The 20543-nt window shown below is 36.4% G+C and overlaps 1 protein-coding gene and 1 long non-coding RNA gene across 2 annotated transcripts in view; one reads left to right on the top strand and one right to left on the bottom strand.

The window, feature by feature from the left end:
• Nucleotides 1-20543, top strand: part of LOC122813692 (zinc-binding protein A33-like) — a 219329-nt gene that overhangs the window by 47704 nt on the left and 151082 nt on the right. The window contains exons 2-3 of the mRNA XM_044086147.1: nucleotides 9232-9327; nucleotides 9406-9639. Of these exons, the coding sequence (XP_043942082.1) occupies nucleotides 9232-9327; nucleotides 9406-9639 (330 nt within the window). The remainder of the gene's footprint in view (nucleotides 1-9231; nucleotides 9328-9405; nucleotides 9640-20543) is intronic.
• LOC122813693 overlaps nucleotides 9515-20543 on the bottom strand; it is a 176895-nt gene continuing 165866 nt past the window's right edge. Inside the window, exon 3 of the long non-coding RNA XR_006366720.1 lies at nucleotides 9515-9543. This is a non-coding gene — a long non-coding RNA (uncharacterized LOC122813693). The remainder of the gene's footprint in view (nucleotides 9544-20543) is intronic.

Genomic DNA, 20543 nt, shown 5'->3' with positions numbered 1-20543 from the left:
TAGAAAATGTGCTTAAGACAGCAAATTTAGAATCAGGTACGGGGATAAAACATGCAGCAATGGCAAAAAGAATATTTCATAGAAGTAATGAAAAGGTTAGAAAAAGGTACAAATGATGAAAAGATATGCTTATGGGTAATGAAATGAATATGGAAAAAGGGAGGAAAACACATATAAGACATTGGAAACCATTACTGCTAAATAATATAGATTATAAGATATTCATAAAAATAATATAGAAAAGAATTATCTGGAACAATCTTTAGAACTAGATCTAAGGATGTCAAGCGCTATTAATATTAATAAGAGAACTGGTAGATGACATGAACATTAAAACAGATTTAAATATATTAATAGGAGATATAAACAATGCTTTTGACAAAATTCAACACAAAGCATTGTGGAAAATTTTAGAGGGATATAACATAAGTAATAAAATAAATGTTCTGAAATCAGTTTACATGGAAAACAAAATAAGATTGGTAGTCAGTGGATGGATAAGTGAAACTATAAGGCTAAGAAATTAAAGGTATCAAACAAGGATGTTAAACCAACAGCATCTTAGCATTAATTATGAATGCAGTGGTCACTGAGATTAATTTAATATTGGAAAAATCTAGATACCAGACACCAGAAGAAGTTATGATTCCAGTTATGTTTACATATGCAGGTGATTTAATGTTGGCAGTTAAGAGTAAAGGATGGATGAAAACAGCCATCGAAATGTTCAATAAAAAATTGAAGATGTTAGGATTGACTCTTAATATAGAAAAGTAAAGGTCTAGGTTTTTTTGAGAAATACAGGGTATTAAATTTAGTGAAGAAGAGATAGAAATCTTAGGAATACATTTAGGAATGAGCAATTAAAAAAACAACAATGGATAGATATGCTAGAATACTAAGTCTTTGTATATTGTGGAGAACATTTAGACTATCATGCAGGAAAAAAAGCATATTTAAATAACTCCTTAATATTAGGTAAATTTTACATTTAGTTAATGTGCGTACAATTCCATTAACATTAGAAAAGGATTTGATGAATGTAATTTTTATATTCATTTGGGGGTCAAGACTAAACCCAGTGGAAAGTGGCATCTTTATGTAAATAACAAAGAAGGAGGTTTGAGCTTGTTACACCTAATCGTACATGTTTCTTTATTAAACTTGTATAAAATCGTAGTAAATAGGAAAGATAAAGAAATGTTATTAGCAAAAATCATACAAGGGAAATATAAAGCAATTTGCGAAAAGTTGGAATTTTAAAGAAAAGAAAAAAGTTCATTGTATGTACATGAAATTATATTGAGATAAAATACTGCTGTGGAAAACTGATATAAGAAAGATAGAAAAAAGTAAAAGGATGTGTTATGAAAATATAATTTAATGTATATAAATGTAATAAAAATGTTATTATGTTTATCCTTGTAAACATACAAGTGTAGAGAAGATCAAAGTAGTAAAAATTAGAATTAATAGATATAAAAAAAACATGTGAAATGTATAGTTTTTTGTAGAGATTAGCGATAAGTAAGTTACCGGTCAAGGCAAACATGCCAAATAAGACAGCAAAAGATAGAATTTCTTTACATTGTGGTGAATGAGAGACAACTGAACATGTTTTTTTTTATAAAGTGTAAAAAGATGTTTAAACTGTGGAAGGAAATATTTGACAAAGGATACGTGAAAGAATTGGTAAACACTGAATATTAATATAGACATGATTGAATATGGACATTATACAAAAGTAAAACAAAAGGACAGCAAACTGGATGTAGAATTATTTTGTATAATATGGATAATACGGAGCGAAAGAATTAATGAAGTAAAATACAGTGGAAAGTGGCTATTACCAGAGATTTTGAAGAACGTAAGACTTTGTGGAGAAAAAAGTGGAGGATTAAAAAATTGAAAGTTTAATATAAATGCAAGCATTATGTTATAAATACTGCAAATATTGTAAGTAATGTAAATATGTGTTAAAAAGTTGTGTGTGTATATATGTATATATATATATATATATATATTTATGTATATACATATATATATATATATATATATATATATATATGTGTGTGTGTGTGTATATATATATATATATATATATATATATATATATATGTATGTATATATATATATATATATATATATATATATATATATACATATACATATACATACATATGCAAATACAATAAAAAAAAACCCTAATCATCATTGTTGTGAGTGGGACCCATTTTGCAGGAGCACTTCTTGTTTCCATTCCTGGAATACAGATTACCTGGAGAAACTCCTCATGGTTGTGAGTGGAACTCATTTTGCAGAAGCACTTCTTGTTCCATTCCAGGAGTGCAGGTGGCTTGGAGAAACAAGTAGGCAGATGGAGAGAGAAGGAGATAACAGACTGGTGAAAGTAGTGGAGGAGAAACAAATACTGAGACGAGAGAATGTTTGCTAGATTCTGAGGAGATGGTTTCAAAAAAATCTGTTTGGAGATGAGTCGGCAAATGATGGATGCATAATTATAACCCTCCAGTTGGGAGTGTTGTGGGATAATTTACTTAAAGTAATGTTGTTGCAGAGTGAGCCACAAAAATGGAAATGTTTTCTGGGGACATAGTATAGACAAAATACAAAAGGAGGATGCAGAGACAATCTTGAAGAATGGAAAAGAAAACATATGTAGAGAAAGTAAAAGATGGAAGAAGTGAAGTAGTAGAAAAGAAGGAAGAAGAAAACAAAAAGTAGAAGTACATGGTAAGGATTCAAAGTTAAGTAAAAAATAGACTATAGTAATAAATTTGAATATTATACTAACAGGAGACTTTAATTGTGATTTATGAGGCAAGAATAAAAAGAAAGGAAATGATATAACAAAATGTTACAAATTATAAGATGTGGTTAGTTAAAACTTTGGGACAAAAATTCATTGACTTTTAAAAAGGTTATGTATAGAACTGGAATAGTTTAGTATCAGAAGGTTTAGTTATAGGAGAATGGGAAAGTTGAAACAGGATTTTCTAACCAAATTGCATCATAGTTAGAGATAAAGGAAAAGAAGGAATATATGAAAATAGGCAAAGGAATAAAAAGGATAAATGAGAAAACATGGAAGGAAGAAGGAAAGGGATTAGTAATACAGTTATGGAAATATATTACTATGAGAACATTTTATAAAAAATAGTGTGAATGGTGGGAGATATTTAAGGAAAAATATAAAAAAATGTTTGTTTTTACAATGGCAATATGATTTATGAAAAGTAGAAAAAGAATATAAAAGAACTTGTGCTGGAAGATGTAGAACATAATAATAGAAAGTACTTTGGCAAAGAAAAAGAATTATTTGAAAAAATCAATCAAAAATTGTTATATAAGCAAGATGTTTTTACAAGGAAAAATAGTAGTAGTAGTATTGACCTAGTTAAGAAGATTACTTAAGGAAGATGGTATTGCAGTGGGAGAAATCAAAGGAACAAAAACTCAAATCCACTGTGCGCAAACACTCCTCTGTGTCTTAGGAATTCCACTCAATACTGCAAAGCCGCAATCCACCAATGTTGTCAAGCAGCGAAGAAATATCAGATCACGATATAAAAACCAAAAAATAATTTATTGAATCCAAGTCGCCAAAACAGGTTAAGCGCTTTCACTTGTAAAATTACAAGCTTCATCAGAACACCATAGCTGGATAACCAGCTCCTTAAATAACATTTTTGGTGCCAAATCAGTTTGAAATCGGTAACAATAATTTAAAGAGATACAAACGCTTTTATAAACCAACTTGCTAAACACATAAATACATATAATAGCAAACATAAAAACTGCTAAACTCAGAATGAAATATAAAGTAAAAATCAATTTAAAAAGTGTGTATATATACCCATGACCAACACTAATATATTTATAATAATTATTAATTATATAAATCTAAAAAAACAAAAAATTGAGTATCACTCATTTTAAGGCCAGTAATGGTTTGATGGAAATTGTGTCATTTAAGCCTGGTGTAACAGATGCATCTGTATAAATTTGCCACCATAATTCTTTATAAAGAAGTAGACCATTAAAGTCACCTCTTCTTTGGTTAACCTGCACTGTATCTACTATGCGAAAGTTGAAATAGTGCTTATCTCCATGTTGCTTAATATGTCTATACAACGTATTTTTATCATCCTTTCTTTTAATACTGTACAAATGAGAATAAATGCGTTTGTTAAAACTCCTTTGGGTCTTGCCCATGTAGAACCCAGAACAGGTCCTACTTATAGCAAGATAAACTACCATCTTAGTTAGACAATTGCCTCCACAAAAATTAATATGAGTGTGTTTGTAATTATCCAAAATCACACTATCCCCCTGAAATATAGTGTGACATTGTTTGCAAGTCCCACATTTCGTATTGCTCCTAAATGTGGGCATCTTTGTGAGGGTACCCCTCTTCAAGATCAGTTTAATATTAGTACCTATTTTGTTGACAAATCTAGGACTATAACCTAAAATAGGGGCTATGTCCTGCTCAACTGATATAATGTACCAATTATCGGTCAAAATCTTCTTGACCTTACCCGTGTATGTTCCAAATTCCAATACACAAGTCCTATCAAAACTATTATGTCTTCTTAGCAACTGTATTGTCTACCCCTTTAACTAAACTTGTATTATACTTTTCCCCCAAAAGGGGTGTGTATTTCTTACCCCACTCTTTGATAACATATTTGCTAACATTGGACATAACTTTGTCATCGTATCCTCTATCCTTAAATAATGAAGTAATATATATAACTTCATCCAACATATCCTTATAGACTGATGTCATCCTAACTGCTCTAATAAGTTGCCCTTTGTAGATGTTCATAAATTGTTTCCTTGGGTGGTTACTCGAATATTCCAGATAATTGTTTGAAAAGGTACTTTTCCTAAATATTCTGGAACTAAACTGGTTGTCATCTCTAAATACAAAGGTGTCTAAATATGCTAATCCCTTCTTGCTTTTAGAAGATGTAAATTTCAAAAAAGTACTGCTACTATTAATAAATGCCAGAAATTGTTCCAGCAGTTGATCACCTCCATCCCATATCAGATAGATGTCATCTAAATATCTAGAATAATATTTGATATATTTCATAAATTGACTGTCAAATATGATCTTCTCTTTCCATTCAAGCATAACCAAATTAGCATGTATGGGAGCACACGCTGCTCCCATAGCTACCCCTTTGGTTTGTCTGAAAAACTCTCCCTCAAAAAATATATAGTTGTAATCAAGGACCAATGACATCATGTCAGTGAGGAGACATGTGGTGTCCCACTGTATGTCAGCATGTTTTCTGATACTACTTGCAAAAGACTGTAATCCTTCTTCCTTAGGGATACATGAGAACAGGTCTATGACATCTATGGTTACAAATGTTAAATCTTTACAAGATAGGTAAACTGGGTAGTTTTTTAAAAATTCCCAGGAGTCTTTGGCTATATGTGAAATTTTACCATATACATGTTTTAAATATGTATCAATAACTTTCCCCATAGGGAATGTCTAAGACCTACTCCCAGAAATAATCGGTCTAAAAGGGGGATCTTCTATATTTTTATGTATCTTAGGGATACCCACTATTGTGGCTAAAACTGGGTAATCAACTTTTATGAACTTGTAGATGTCATCATTAATCCTATTGTCTATTAAATAATCCTCAATACACATGTCAATTTTTCTATAACCTATATTAATTTCGTTAAGGGATAATATAGAGTAGTTCCCAGAAGTATATAACAAATCATGTATTTTACAGGTGTACAATAAACTGTCAAAGACAACAGCACCCCCTCCCTTATCAGGTTTCATAATTCTGATATTTCTAGCGCTCCTAATTTCCTGAAGCACCTTAAGTTCTTCCACAGTTAGGTTAGACTTAACATGATGTCCAGCTATCTGTTTATCTAACTGGTATATCTGTCGAGTCACAACCTTATCATACATGGATATAGTAGGGTGCATAGGGGGTATGTACATGCTCTTCTTTTTTATAGTTGGTACAATATACTAAGTTGTATGTGATGTACCAAGAACTCTTTTATCTTTAAACATAATAGCCAAATTTAATTTTCTAACATATCTTTTGACTTCACAGATACAATCTACTAAATTAAATGTTTTAGTGGGAATATATTTTATCCCCTTGGACAGTAGATCAAAATGTCTGATGTTAAGATTATATCCTGTATAATTGTAAATATTGAAATTCTTCAGCTTTCTAGCAGATGCCTGAAGGTTTTGAGCTACAAGTGACTGGTATTTGGAACTTTTCATAATTCCCTCCACCTTGACTAAAGCCCCAGTTCCAATTGAAGAAAAGCAATCCCAAAGCATGATACTGTCACCACCATGCTTCACCGTGGGGATGATGTTCTTTTGGTGATGTGAACTGTTGTTTTTGTGCCAAACGTACCTTTTGGAATTGTCTTGGTCTCATCAGACCATACCACATTTTCCCACATGCTTTTGGGAGATTGATGTATTGTTTTGCAAATTTTAGCCAGGCCTGGATGTTTTTCTGTGTAAGAAAAGGCTTCCATCTTGCAACCCTACCCCATAGTCCAGACATATGGAGAATACGGGAGATTGTTGTCACATGTACTACACAACCAGTACTTGTCAGAAATTTGTACAGCTCCTTCAGTGTTGCTGTAGGTCTCCTGGAAGCCTCTCTGACCAGTTTTCGTCTTGTCTTTTCATTAATTTTGGAGGGACGTCACTGTTGTCCCATATTTTCTCCACTTTTTGATGACTGTCTTCACTGTGTTCCATGGTATATCCAGTGGTGTGGAAACTTTTTTGTACCCTTCTCCTGACTGATACCTTTCAACAATGACATCCCTTTGATGCTTTGTAAGCTTTCTGCGAACCATGGCTTTTGCTGTAGCAGGCAACTGAGTAAGTGTCAGGAAAATCCTACTAGGGCAGCCAAACTTTATTTGGGGTTAATCAGAGTCTCTTTAATTGATGGTAGATGTGTTCCCAAGAACACTGAATGTTGTAATTAAATCAAAAGGTGCTTCAACAAAGTATTAGTTTAAGGGTATGCACACACAACAAAGTATTAGTTTAAGGGTGTGCACACTTATGCAACCAACGTATTGTACATTTTTTATTTTTTATATTTTTCCCCTAACATATTTGTTTATTTTTCAATTGACTTGTACAGGTTATAGGTCACATTAAAGATGGGAAAAGTTTTGAAATGATTTATTGTGGTCTCATTTTTTTTACATCACAAAAACCTGGCATTTTAACAGGGGTGTGTAAAGGTTTTATATCCACTGTAAATATAGATTTAGTTGCAGGACCAGATGGAATAGGGTATGAAATGCATAAAATTTTAAGGGACTGGCAAAAAATATATATTTTTAAGTAATTTTAATGAATGTTTAAATGAAGGTTTTTATGTATACAGAATTTTGTATTGGAATACTTAAATTCATATGGAAGGTGGAAGATATAAGACAGTTAAAAAAAACTGGAGACCAATAGTATTGAATAATAATAATTAGAAGATATTTATGAAAATAATACATAAGAGATTTGAAACTAAAATTTTAACTATTATGGAATATATATATATATATATATATATATATATATATATGTATATATATGTATATATATATATATATATATATATATATATATTAAAAAGGGGAAGGGTTGTCAAGAATTATTAATGATAGAGAAACTGTGGATGATATGAATAGAAAAGAAGATGCAAAAATTAGGATAGGAGACATTAATAAGGCATTTGATACATTTGAACATGAAATCTTATGTGTAATTGTCTCATCCCCACTCTGGGACAGTAATCAAGGAGCCTGAATCCTCACCACTGGCACTGGAGAGGGACATTCACTTGGAACAAAAATGGATCTGCCCAGTATTTCCAAATGCACCTGTCTGCATCAAGCACATTTTCCCGCAAGAGCACACAAAGAACACACTCAGTCTGGGGTCTGGATTTCTCTGTCTCTCTCCAGGTCCCCAGTAAGACTCACCACTGGCACAGCTATAGAGTTGAAACCTCAGCTGAGTGTCCAGGCCAAGTTCTCCAGCAGCCTCTCTGTAAAACCAGTGCTTCATGTCCCTGCTCCAAACAGCTAAGACACACACTTTTTGACTTTTTGAGATTTGATTTACACACACACACACACACACACACACACACACACATACACACGGGAAAGGCTGTGACATATATTTACTAGCTATGCCCCCTTCTACCCTGACTATAAGGTAGTTACACCATCACCCAATACTCCAAAGCCAGCTACTCTAAGGCTGTGGCAAGGATACCCAATTATACTGAGTTAATTTTAAGCCTAGCCAGTTATCCCTTGTGAGACTCAAACCCTGCACCTTGTGTTTGTAAGGCAAACACCTTAACCATTAGGCCACCCCGAGTGAAATTAATAATACAAATGGTAGCTTGACCAACAGCAAGGTTTCAGGAGCAGCCAGAGCTGTTACCAAATACTCTTTGAGATTAAAATATTCTCTAAAAGACTAGCCAGAATGAAAAGTTTATATATATATATATATTTAATAATAATCACAGGAAATAGTAAAATAACACAGATGAATAGATTCATACAGATACAAAAAAACAGTACTTAACTAATCTGACTATATTTTCCTGACTGAGCTAAAGAATAACTATCCCCTGGTTCAATCCGAAGAGAAAGTTTGTCATAAGGTTTTATTTAATTTTTATTATTAGTTTCCAATGGATATCTGATCAACACAGAGTTTTATTAGTTAATTATTTAATTATAATAACAAATCAGTTAATTGATTATAGTTGTATATAAAGAGTGTATAGTAGGTGGTATGTATTTGTCTGAAAAAGTCTCAATGCCTTGGGACGAAAAATGCATTGATACAAGCTAAATGTTTAACGTGTTCATTTGTTTGTTTTATAGTTTATTAAAGTTTTGGACTGCTTGCAGACATTTCATCATTGGTGGTTTTCTTGGTGCCTCTGCAGCGCTAAAATTGTTTTGGTTGGATAAAGTTGTTAATGCTATAATTATGAATGCTTTATCTTAAGTAGATTTTCCATTACAACGCAATCAATGCAAGCTAAAATAATAATAATAAAAACAAAAAAAAAATAGGTATGGCTTGATCTTATGTCAGATATGCTGTATTTGTTTTCACATTAAATGTTGGATTTTTTTTCCATTTAGGACAATCTGGTAACTTCCTTGTCTCAGTTACAGTCCAAGCTGAAAGGGTATAATGAAAAAAAGTGCCAGCAAGAAATGAAGATATCAGAAGTCACAGTAAGTCAAGTTTATTTTTCCATTTTGTTAGCTTTTTTTTTTTTTTTTTTTTTTTTAACATAACCTCACTTTTTTCAGGCCAGTGCCAGAAGTTTACAGTTGCACATTACCTCAGAATTCGCCAAACTTCATGAGCTTCTCCAGCATAAGGAAGACAAACTGATTCAACAGCTGAAGGAGGAAGAAACAGGAATTCTGAAACAGATGGAGGAAAACCTGAGAAAAATAAAGGGAGCTATTAGTGCCATTCAGAAATCAATCTCTAATATTCAGGTACAGCTGCAACAACAGGATGAGCTGACTTTTTTAAAGGTAAAATTATATTTGTCTGCATGATATTCCGGTAATGCTGCTGTGATAGTGAATCCGTTTAAAGTCATCACTTTGATTTAGCATCTGTTACAAATAAGGTCTTTGTGATAAAACTTTGCAAAAAGTTGTGCTGCTAGTATATTTCATTATATGCAGAGTATATATTTCAAAATATAATATAAAAACTCACATTAACACACAAAGTAAAATTTGTGCAGTGCACTACATACAGACATACAGACATACAAGCATACATACATACCATGCAGTCTAAGAATGGAATACATGACAACAGAATAGCGCACAGCATACATTCATAGCATACATATAAGATGAAGAACAATATATTAACATTGTATGTATCTAACTTATCCTTTTTCAGATTTAAAATTTTTGTACACATACTTGTTATTCCAGTACTCCCTTAATGCCTTTCAGATTCCATGTTTCCTTAACATAATTTGATTGATGTTCTGTAGAATTACCTCTTTCTTGTTTTATCATTTAGTGCCCTTATCAGAGCAGGTTCATGGTCAAATGGGGCCCTAGGCAGAATAACAGACCCAGGCTTCCCCCAGTCATTCCAGTGTCCCATTACTTGTCTCTCATTTCAACAATTATCATAAACACTGTTCAAAATTGTCAGCATGCATACTATTTTTTTCTTTACTTTTGAAATGAAATCGGAGATCTTTAATTTACTTATCCTTTGTTTACCAGGTTAGTCCCACTATGCTAGTAGCCTCTTTTCAGGGGAGACCCTTAGTTGTATTAATACTATTGGGAGAAATTTGGCCTGGGCATCAGGGAATTTCCCCCTTAGTCTTTTCAATAGCTCAAATGGATGTGTAAGATTTCACAGCACCTACCATCAATGCAGGCAGGTCCGGCCTTGGTTTGACATCTCATCCAAAGGATGACACACTCAGGAGTGCAGCACCCACCTTTAAGGGGCTCTTCAGTGTCAGCAATCTATCTACATGGTGTGGGCGTAGAACCAACAGCCTTCTACACCAAAGGTGAGTATGCTGCTTGTTGTGCTACAAACATTTTTATAACACAAGCACTATGGTGATTTGCTAAATAAAGCAGTTGCACACTGAAAACAGACTTAGCATGAGAAAAAACTTATCTTCCCTTATAGCTCATATCCACTGAAAATGCGCTGAAGTTCACATTCTTTGTAAATGCATTGAAGCTCACATTCTTTGAACATGTATCCGGCCAGTGATGGATGAAGTATATCTTGCTGTGAGCTGTATTTAAACCATGAGTGTCCTGCATATATTTTTAGGACCATGCATAAATGCATGTGTTATTTGATTCGTCTTTCTGATTTAAAGTATTTCTTGTTAAATACAGCAAATTTGTATTTCCAGTTGAAGACTCTAGGGACCTAAACCTTGTCACCACAATAAACAGAACATGCCGGAGGGATAGATTCCTGTCCCAGAGACTTACCATACTCTGGAATAAACTACCTATCTATATCAAACAAAGCTCCTCATTAGCACTCTTCAAGAAAAATCTTGATGATTGGATGGGAAATAGGAAATTCACCCCAGGGATCACTTCTGTGGTTCTGCTCAACAGTGGCACAGGAAAATAATTTTCTTGGGTGGCAAACGCCAGGGTACCTTTTTGGCTGGGCTTGTAAAGGCCCTAGGGCCGATAGCCCAGTACCTACCTATGAACCTATAAGACAAAATAGCCTATAGCAGAACATTTTAACCAAGTACCGCAATTAACTGTAACTATAAAGTCTGGTAGTTCGTGTAGAGGATTAAGACCCTTGTCCCTTGTAGCTAAGGTACAGGGCTTAAGCCTGAAGAAGTTAATTAACCTGCCTACCTAACTGGGGCATTTCACAAAGTTAATGTTATGCATATTTGTATACATGTTGAAAGTCTGACTTAATAAAATGAGAATTTAAAAAAAATCAATAGTTTTTTTTCATCAGAAGCACAGTATTTAAAATAGTTTTACACTGCATATGTTTATGAAGCTTATTCTCTCGTGCATAACTGGCAATTATTTGTTGATACTTTACTTTTACAATCTCCTAGTCTGCCATCTTGTCAACATAATGTTTTTCTTCTCTTCTTTACTGGCTTCTACAGAGATAGCTCTTGTACACACATGAGACAGCATGTGATTTGTTGTGCATTTGCTGGCTGGAATGGTGCTCTGCATTATCTAAATCTCCCATGGCAGGTTGTTCTCTGTCATTTAAATCGCCTTTAGTTTCTATGCTTGCCCAGAAATTCATCAGTGTGTTAATGCTGATATTTGTCTGCTTGCTGTTCTGTCCTTACAAAACTGTCCTTTGAGGTCCTGATGCTGGGCTTATTTTTTCCTATTTAAAGATTTTTTTTTATACTGAAGCCTGGTGCTCCCAGCCAAACAATAAGGCCTTCCAGCCACCATGGTCCCTAGGCAGCAGACTAGGCTGCCTAGTGCTGGATCCGGCTCTTTCTTTAGTGGTTACACAGTCATTCTTGTTCTTTTGGGTGTCATTTTGCTGCTAAATGGTCAAACATAGTTGTTTTTTGAAGGCCTTTTTGGTTCTTACAGGTGTTTCTCAAATCTGCCTATATTTGTAACATTTTTAACCACAATGCATCTTTCATTCCTGTTAAGTTTTTAAATCATTCTTTACTACAGCTTTCTAGATCAGTCTTTTAGTGTTCTGCTGTACCCAAATAGACAAGATATATGTCACTTCTGGCCTAATCGGCACTTTAAGTGCAAGGAGTATTAACTTTGCTTCTACTGCATATGTGACTCAGAATATATCCTTCAGTGTTAAAGACTTTGGTGCATGTTATATCACTGTGGACACGTCTGTTTTTTTACTGTGCTCACAGTCACTTTCAGGTCAATATTTTCATATGCTTTCTTTATATGATATTCATTTATTATGTACATCTTACCTAGGTTCATAGGAAGTTACTATGCTATTGGCCCTGAGGCCCTCACAAGCCTATCCAAGAATTTAGCCCATGTTCCAACAAGTCAACACCCGATGGCCCTGTCCAGCAAGGACACACGTGGAATCCCAGGGATGTATTTTTTTATCCTCATCCAGTTATCCAGGTTGTGCTGGAAAAGGGTTAATGAGGTATACTGCTTGATGTGGAGACAAAGTCTATTCCACATAAGGGGAAGTCTCTGGGACACAAATCTGTCCCATCAACAAGTCCTATTGATGTCACAGACTAGGTTGAGATCATACATGCGGGTTGCTTGAGTGGAGTTAGCCTTGCGGATATGCAGGAGTCCCATCAAGATGGGGTCTGAGATTGCTTTGTCTGCCAGACAGAGGTCACCTCTGAGGAGTCTGTATGAGACTGAGTAGAGAGAAAGGGCTTAAGGGCTTTTAGCCTACCTGTGTAGAGTAGATGATTGAGGCCCTGGATTCTCCCAGTGAGGAAACTCTGTGTTTTTTCAGTTGCTGCATGTCTTTGTGAGGTACATGCCAAAAGGGGCATTGTACTCAATCATGGGTCTTATAAGGGAAGAATACAGGAATGTTATGACCTCCTTGTCCTTGAATGAGATACCATTACTAATGAGGCGGGACATGTAAAAGGTTTTCCATACAGTGGTGGCAATATGGTGGTCAAAAGTTAGTTTGCTATCAACCTCAGTGCCCAAGTCCCTCACGACTGATTATGTGCAGAGGACCTTGCTGTTAATGTGATAATTTGTGAGGAAGTCACTCTTGCCAGCGGAGATGATGATACATTTTTTGGCATTCAGTTTGAGGCCATGTTTCTGGCACCAGTCATTGTTTGGGTGAGACCCTCTTGAAGGATGTCCACATCACTAGGGGAATTTATGACCGTGCCCAGCTTGCAGTCAACTGCAAACTTGGTCAACCATAGTTCACTGGTTTTGGCCTGCATCTCAGAAAAGTATATCCCAAAGAACAGAGGCCCCATGACCAATCCCTGGGGTACAATGCTCGTTACGGGCCTACTGCTTGAGGTGGCTTCCCCTGTTTTGACTAGGTGGGTTCTATCAGTGAGCCAGTTTGCTACCCATCTGGTAATACATGGATTGTATGTGATTTTACTTGTAATGTAATAACTATGTTTATATATTTTCTGGACATTAGTTTCACTCTGCTTCTTGATCACGTGACATTTCATTCAATGAAAACTAGGTATAATGCAGAATGTAAATTAAAAGTCAGCTGACTCACTGCATTTATTGCCTGTATGTGAGGCTGAGAGAATTCTGCAGATTAAGATAATATAAATCATGATGACTTGAATAAGTTCTGCAGAATGCCACTTTCAGCAAACCTGAAACAAAGCTTTGCTGCAGATGGCAAGATGTCCTGTTTCTCCCAAATTTGTTTGTGGGGGGGTGCGCACTCCCTTGCCTGATACATTCTAACTCTGTTGAGGAACGAATAAACTCCAGGTTTGCTGAAAGTGTTTTTTTTTCATAATCTGTTCATTGTATTCTGATATGCAATATTAATCACAGAAGAGCTGACATGTTCCCATGAGGCCATGTGTCAATTGCCATATCATAGTCCATAATAATGTGCTTCCCTTTGAATAGGGATTGAAATGCAGAGAAATCCTTAAAGGTTGAATAGCTGTTTTGAATGAGTTTTATATATATTCTTAACATCAGTTACTCAGAGAGTCTCTTGATTTGGCTACTTTGCCTGAGAGTTGCAGAGAATCTGCTGCATCTAAAGCCACTGTATTGTATATGAATCCTGTATTAATTGTTACATTTCTGGCACTTTAGTAAACTTTCAAAGCTGTACTGTTTCTACTGCTACTGTAGTACTTAATTATGTTGTGTCTGCTTGTTTTTACAGGACAGTAGTATCTAGATTGTATGGTTTACCTGCCCTTGAGCTCTAAAGCTAGCATTTATACATTGAGGGTTTTCTGACTGCACTCTTGTGGCAAAAGTGTGCTGTTGCAAACCTATCTGAATTGGGGGCTGCTGACTGAAAGCTTATTATGTGTTTTCCTGAGTGGTCTGTAGGCTTTGCTGTTGTAAAACTTGTTTTTCTCATTTTAAATAAGCCCAGTGTTTGTGCTAGGTTGCGCTCCATGCAGTGTTGGTTAGCTGTGCCCTGTATAGATGGAAATATTATCAAGTTAAAATTTCCATTAGAATAACCATCTCTGCAACCTTCATCAATCCCCCTGCTCATGTAAGAGCATCTAAGTTGCTCACAGAGTAGCATCACCTTGTTTGACAGCTGCAGTTCACACTGAGTCTAGCACCCATTCTTCATCCGTGTGCTATTGTCCCCATCCAGTTACATCTCCCCACTCTTCTCCCTGGTTAAATACATAGTAAAAAACCTGAAACCATGGATAGGTACTTTCTTGCTATCCCTGTGGCCAGCTTGGTGGAAATGGGCATCCTGAGGCAGCGTAACAGTTGTGTCATGTATACTGACAAACAATCCTGAAACAAACACAGTATGTGAGAGATGTAGTTACACTATAAAAATTGAGACACAACTCTCATATTTTGACAAATCAAATATCAAACAGGTTGTCAGCATACGCACATTATTTTCCTCACTAAATAAGGTCTTGACACATAAATCCTCATATGCAGAGAAACTTACAACTAACTTACCAAAACCTCATAGTACTCTCATATGCTGCCCTCAGAAAATGCATGCAAACAAAACCAAGTCAGCACTAACCAATATGCATAAAAATACACATCACAGTGTCTCCACAAGCAAGCCCCTAAGGTGAAATACCACACATGCAAACATCTTAGTCATAGAGGACTACATCATGAGACACACGTATGCCCCCCTCACCAAGTTGGATAAAGTGAGGGATACAGTGAGTTGCCTATCAAGGGCCAGGATTCACCAAATCGTGTAGCACTCAGGTCACTCAAACGCAAGTACCAGTATGGCTCAGTCATAGCCCATGTGGGTGTGAATCACCTGAGATGTATCTCCCTGGACTATATGAAGAGAGGGATTCACTTCAGAATCTCAAAGTTCCGAAACATTGAATGTGGTATGATTGAGACCATATTATCAATGTTTTGGAATATCGAAATTCCAAAACAAATCCAAAATAAAAAAAAAAAACAACTGTGTAAACATGCTCCCCTGCACCCCCCACACCTCTGCTACTTAAATATATTAACTCAGAGATCACACTGCAGAGAGGAAAAGGGAAATCTCACATTCCACGTTGTACACAGATCTTCGTTCAGAATTTCAAAGTTCTACAACTCTGATCATATGGTCTCAACCATATGAACTTCGAGGTTTTGAATTTCGAGATTATGAAGGGAACCCAAAGAGAGACATGATGGACCTCTCTGAATATGTATTACAGGCTGGTATGAGCCTTGCATTGAGCAGCATTCTACCCTCACCAATAATGACTCCACAGCACAAATAGAAAATAATAGACTTCAATAATTGGCTTAGCTAATGGTATCTTTCCAAGGGGGAGCCAGTATTTGTCATCTTGGGATGACATGATCAGCAGACCACACTGTTTTTTCAGAGATCATTTGCGTCTGTCACTGTTAGGATTTTGAATAGTCGCCATAGTGCCTTTTTAGGCAGTGCCAAATCAACAGACCTTCCAACATAACAAATTCTTCTAATGCAAAACTGAAGGTACTACTGCTCAGTGCTCTTAACAAAAAACTGCACTCCCTGGAAGCTCTTCTCACCTTGAGAATGGTGGTCTGTGCAGTTACAGAGGCATGGTTCAGGGCTCAGGAGAGCACCCCAGCAGTGCAAGGCTACAGTGCCTATCACACGTTCAGACCACTGTCTGAAAAGGAAAATATCATAGGAGGAGGCATTTCCATTTACATAAAACAATCACACCTCTAGACTGGTCAAGAAGGATGACTTGCTTGAGCTACTCCATGTCCAGCTGACCACAGTCAAAATCCCCCACCACATCATGGCTAGCTACAGGTTCCCAACCATGACCCAGCAAAACCACTCTGCATACTTGAAGTTACTAAAATCACTTACCATTCAGCCCAACACACTATTCATGGGCGATGTTAACTACCCCTCCATAAAACTGGAAACATATGTGACCAATAACATGCAGGATGAGAGATTCACAAACTTTGCAGATGTTATGGAACAGCTGGTGTGCACTCCCACTAGAGCTTCAATTGTCATTGATATAGTACTCACAAACATAGGGGAGAATTGCAACCCACCCCACTTAACGTTCTCATTGGTAAGATTGGATCATAAATCCTTTTCCTTTGAAATAAACATAATGGTGGATCCCTGATCAATCCCTAAAACCCTAAAGAATTATTCCAAGGCAAATTATGTTCTATTAAGTGATAGCATAGGTAATTTTAAAGCTCCCTCTAACCCCCAAAACATGTAGGCCTATACAGAAGTATAAATTAATGCTCCATGCAACCACTTAAACAACTACATAGAAACACCATTATCTTACTGAACGAAACCCAGGTCTAGCTGGAAAAACAATCCACCCTGGTGGACCCCTGGCATAAGTAGACTGTGCAACAGAAGGAAGAAATTCCTGTCTAGAAGTAATTGGGAGGGTTCACAGCAGTGAAAAAAAACCCTCATTAGTCTTAACAGACAAATCAGGGAATTAAACAAATCTTCAAAATCTAAATACAAGACTAAAATGCCCTCCAAAGCAGATAACCACAAGGTATTTTTAGTTATGTCTAAAATCTTAAGGGGAACACTCAACAATGTACTGAGTTGGCTGTATATGACATTTCCTATACTCAGCCAGAAGAAAAAAAACAGTCCTGCTGTCTGATAGATAAATTCAGCTCAAATTTACCCCCCCCTCATCACCTCTGGTCACTGCCCATGAAATACCCCCTACCATTCCTTTGCTAGAATCCCAGGGTGCCTATTAAGTAGATTGAAACATGACCTAACAGATCCACTTGGATCTCTGTTGAACCATAGTCTCCAGACAGGCTTTTTCCCAATAGAGTAAAGAACAACAACAACCATCCGTCTGCACAAGGGGGACCGTCAACTGACCTAGGAAACTACTGACCCATAAGACTGACTAGCCTCATATGTAAGGCTATGGAAAGGGTAATTATGGACACAAAAAGTCTCTAGACCCTAGACCCAACCCAGTTCAGCTTCATCAAGTGCGGGTCCTTCCTGCTCAGTCTGGTTGATTTCTTTAAAAAGGTCTCCAAGGCCATGGATGAGGGTAAGGCAGTGCATACCAGCTATCTTGACCTGGCCAAGGCATTTGACACAATACCGTACTTGGGTATTATAGATAAACTCACAAAATTGGGAGTAAACCTCTACATTACCAGATGGATAGCTAAATGGCTCATGGATAGGACACATGTTGTTAGAGTGGAGGAATCTACATCCAGCTAGAGGCCAGTTAACAGTGGAATGCCACAGGGCTCAGTGCTGGGCCCTATCCTGTTTTGGGATACTCTCTTCAGATGTCAAGACAAATGTAGATGGTCTTTGACCAAGTATTGCTGATGACTGCAAGATGGGGGCAATCACTGACTCCCCAAACAATGTTGATATCCTATGATAGAAAGGTCTGATGAAGACTAATGGTTGGTGTCAGAACCATGGTCTCAATCTAAATGCAAAGAAGTGAATAATAATACCTTCTGGGAAATCAAATATCCCTGCACCCAACTAAGATTGAAACCAGTGACGAGAGATCTGAGTACTCGGATATTAATCTAAACCTTGACCACCATGTGTCCAAAGTGGGGAGGAAATCCTTCTATGTAGCTCAGCTTATAAGTAAGAACATGACATCCAGATATAAGGATGTCAGTAGTGCCACTGTATGTGGCCCTTATTAGACCAATAATAGAGTACAATGCACCCTCTGGCATGTACTTTGCCAGACACCTTTAACAGTTAGAGCACCCTTAGAGGTTTCTCACCCCCCCCCCCCCAAAAAAAAAAATACAGGGTATAAACAGCATGTCATGTGGACCAATTTAAAAGCCCTGTCATTGTATTCAGTTTTTTACTGATTACTGAGGGGTGATTTGTGCCTGACCAATAAGGCAGTCTATGACCCAACTGTGATGGAAACATTGCATATTCACAATACTACCTGCATGAGGGTTACACACTCCAAGATCTAAACCTGGTCTTTGACATGAATAGATCATGCTGGAGATACAGATGTGTTCCAGAGATGGCCCGTCCTTTGGAACAGGCTTCTTGTTCACATGAAGCAGATTTTCCTGACCATTTTAAAATGCACTGTGGGCCAATGGATTGGAAATTGCAAATTCACTCCTGGGGTGGCGCCCACATCCCTTATGGACAGAGGCAGTCTGTAAAAATAGTGAAAACCCTGTAAAATCTGGGAAAAACTGGTTAGGTTACACAAGGGCTCTTGAGCCGTTAGCCTAGTAATTTCCTATGAACCTATGAACATTTTTTTGCAGTACAATGGAGCTCGATGATTACATTCTGATATCATGAAAAAGACAAACCAGTTAAGCACTTCTGTAATGCAAGGTCTGATCTTAACAATTGTTAAGCACTCCTCCTTCATTTGTTAAGATCGGGTATTATACTAGATGTACTGGCCAGCAAGTGACAGAATTAAAAGCAAATTTCTTTCTACTGGGTGTCTGTGTTAGCTATCTTTCCTGCCTGTTTTTTCTTTCTTACCCTAATGTATGTCAAACTGTTGCACTGTCTTTTTTGGCAGCACTTCCTAAGTGCTTTACAGGTTTGAAAGTTGGCAAAAGAATTATTGCTGTAACTAGTAATACATGGTGGAGATTAAGCTCCATGGCCTACAAAGAATTGTGATCAGATCTCCTAATGTCACCCTGAATTATATGTTCTTGACTTCGATGCCAGGATTCACCTCTCAAACTTCATTGTCATGGTGAACTTCTTGACATCCATGTCTCAGACATAAAATACCATGGTTACAGTCATACACATTCTCATTATCCTGTTTGTCAGTGCATGCTGCATGCAGTTTAGACTCACCCAATATGCTTGATTTTTACTTGGGACATAATGACAGCTTAATGCACATATATAATGACAACTTAATGCACATATATATAATGATAACTTAATGCACATATATTATGCATATTAATCTCTCTGTCTCCTGCTCTGTGGTCATAAATCACGAGTAGAAACCATGACTTATATCAGACTGTGACACCAAAATTCCTCAATCACTGCATTTGGTGTTGTGTGAGACCATGTCAGTTCCTCACTGAGACTTCATAATAAATGTTTCATGGGAATTACTGTAGGATATTGAGGAACAAAACATACTAAAACTAAGGACTTGCATTCTGATATCATGAAGTTCACCTCATCACTTCACATGGCATCACCATTGTTAGTATGTGGAGGGCATAGTTGCACTTCATTGACGGGTACTTCTTTGTGGTGTTACAGTGTAAAATTTAATGTCATGTTTTGCTTTTGTTTTGGTGTGAGTTTCCCTTTTCTTCACTGTGATGCAACTGAGGAGTTGGTTTATATAATTTAAGGCATGTAGGGGTGGAGCCCACCAAATGGGAGTTGCATATGGACTAGATTATTTTGTGTTTTTAGGGGCTTCAACTCAACTCCTTTGGAATTTCTTTCAGAAAATGTTGGGTGGAGAAAGTGTGTTTTGATCACTCACATATAGACCATACATGGAGTATAGATAATGCGTTTTATGGACTAATAAATGATGCCCAGTGAAGTGAAATGTATATTATTATAATTTTTTTTTCTGCTGCAATGACAACTCGGTGTATATAAATTCTAGATATTGATTCCCTACCTTCTAATCACAGGCCATAAATCCTCCAGCTGAAACTAGGTATAATGGCAGACTGTGACAGTAAAATTCTTCTGAAACCCTCATCTAGGACTTTTGTAT

The sequence above is a fragment of the Protopterus annectens genome, chromosome 10.part0 (genome assembly GCF_019279795.1).
Source record: "Protopterus annectens isolate FY-2018-M chromosome 10.part0, PAN1.0, whole genome shotgun sequence".
Taxonomy (NCBI): Eukaryota; Metazoa; Chordata; order Ceratodontiformes; family Protopteridae; genus Protopterus; species Protopterus annectens.
This window is presented reverse-complemented; position numbering and strand designations above follow the sequence as displayed.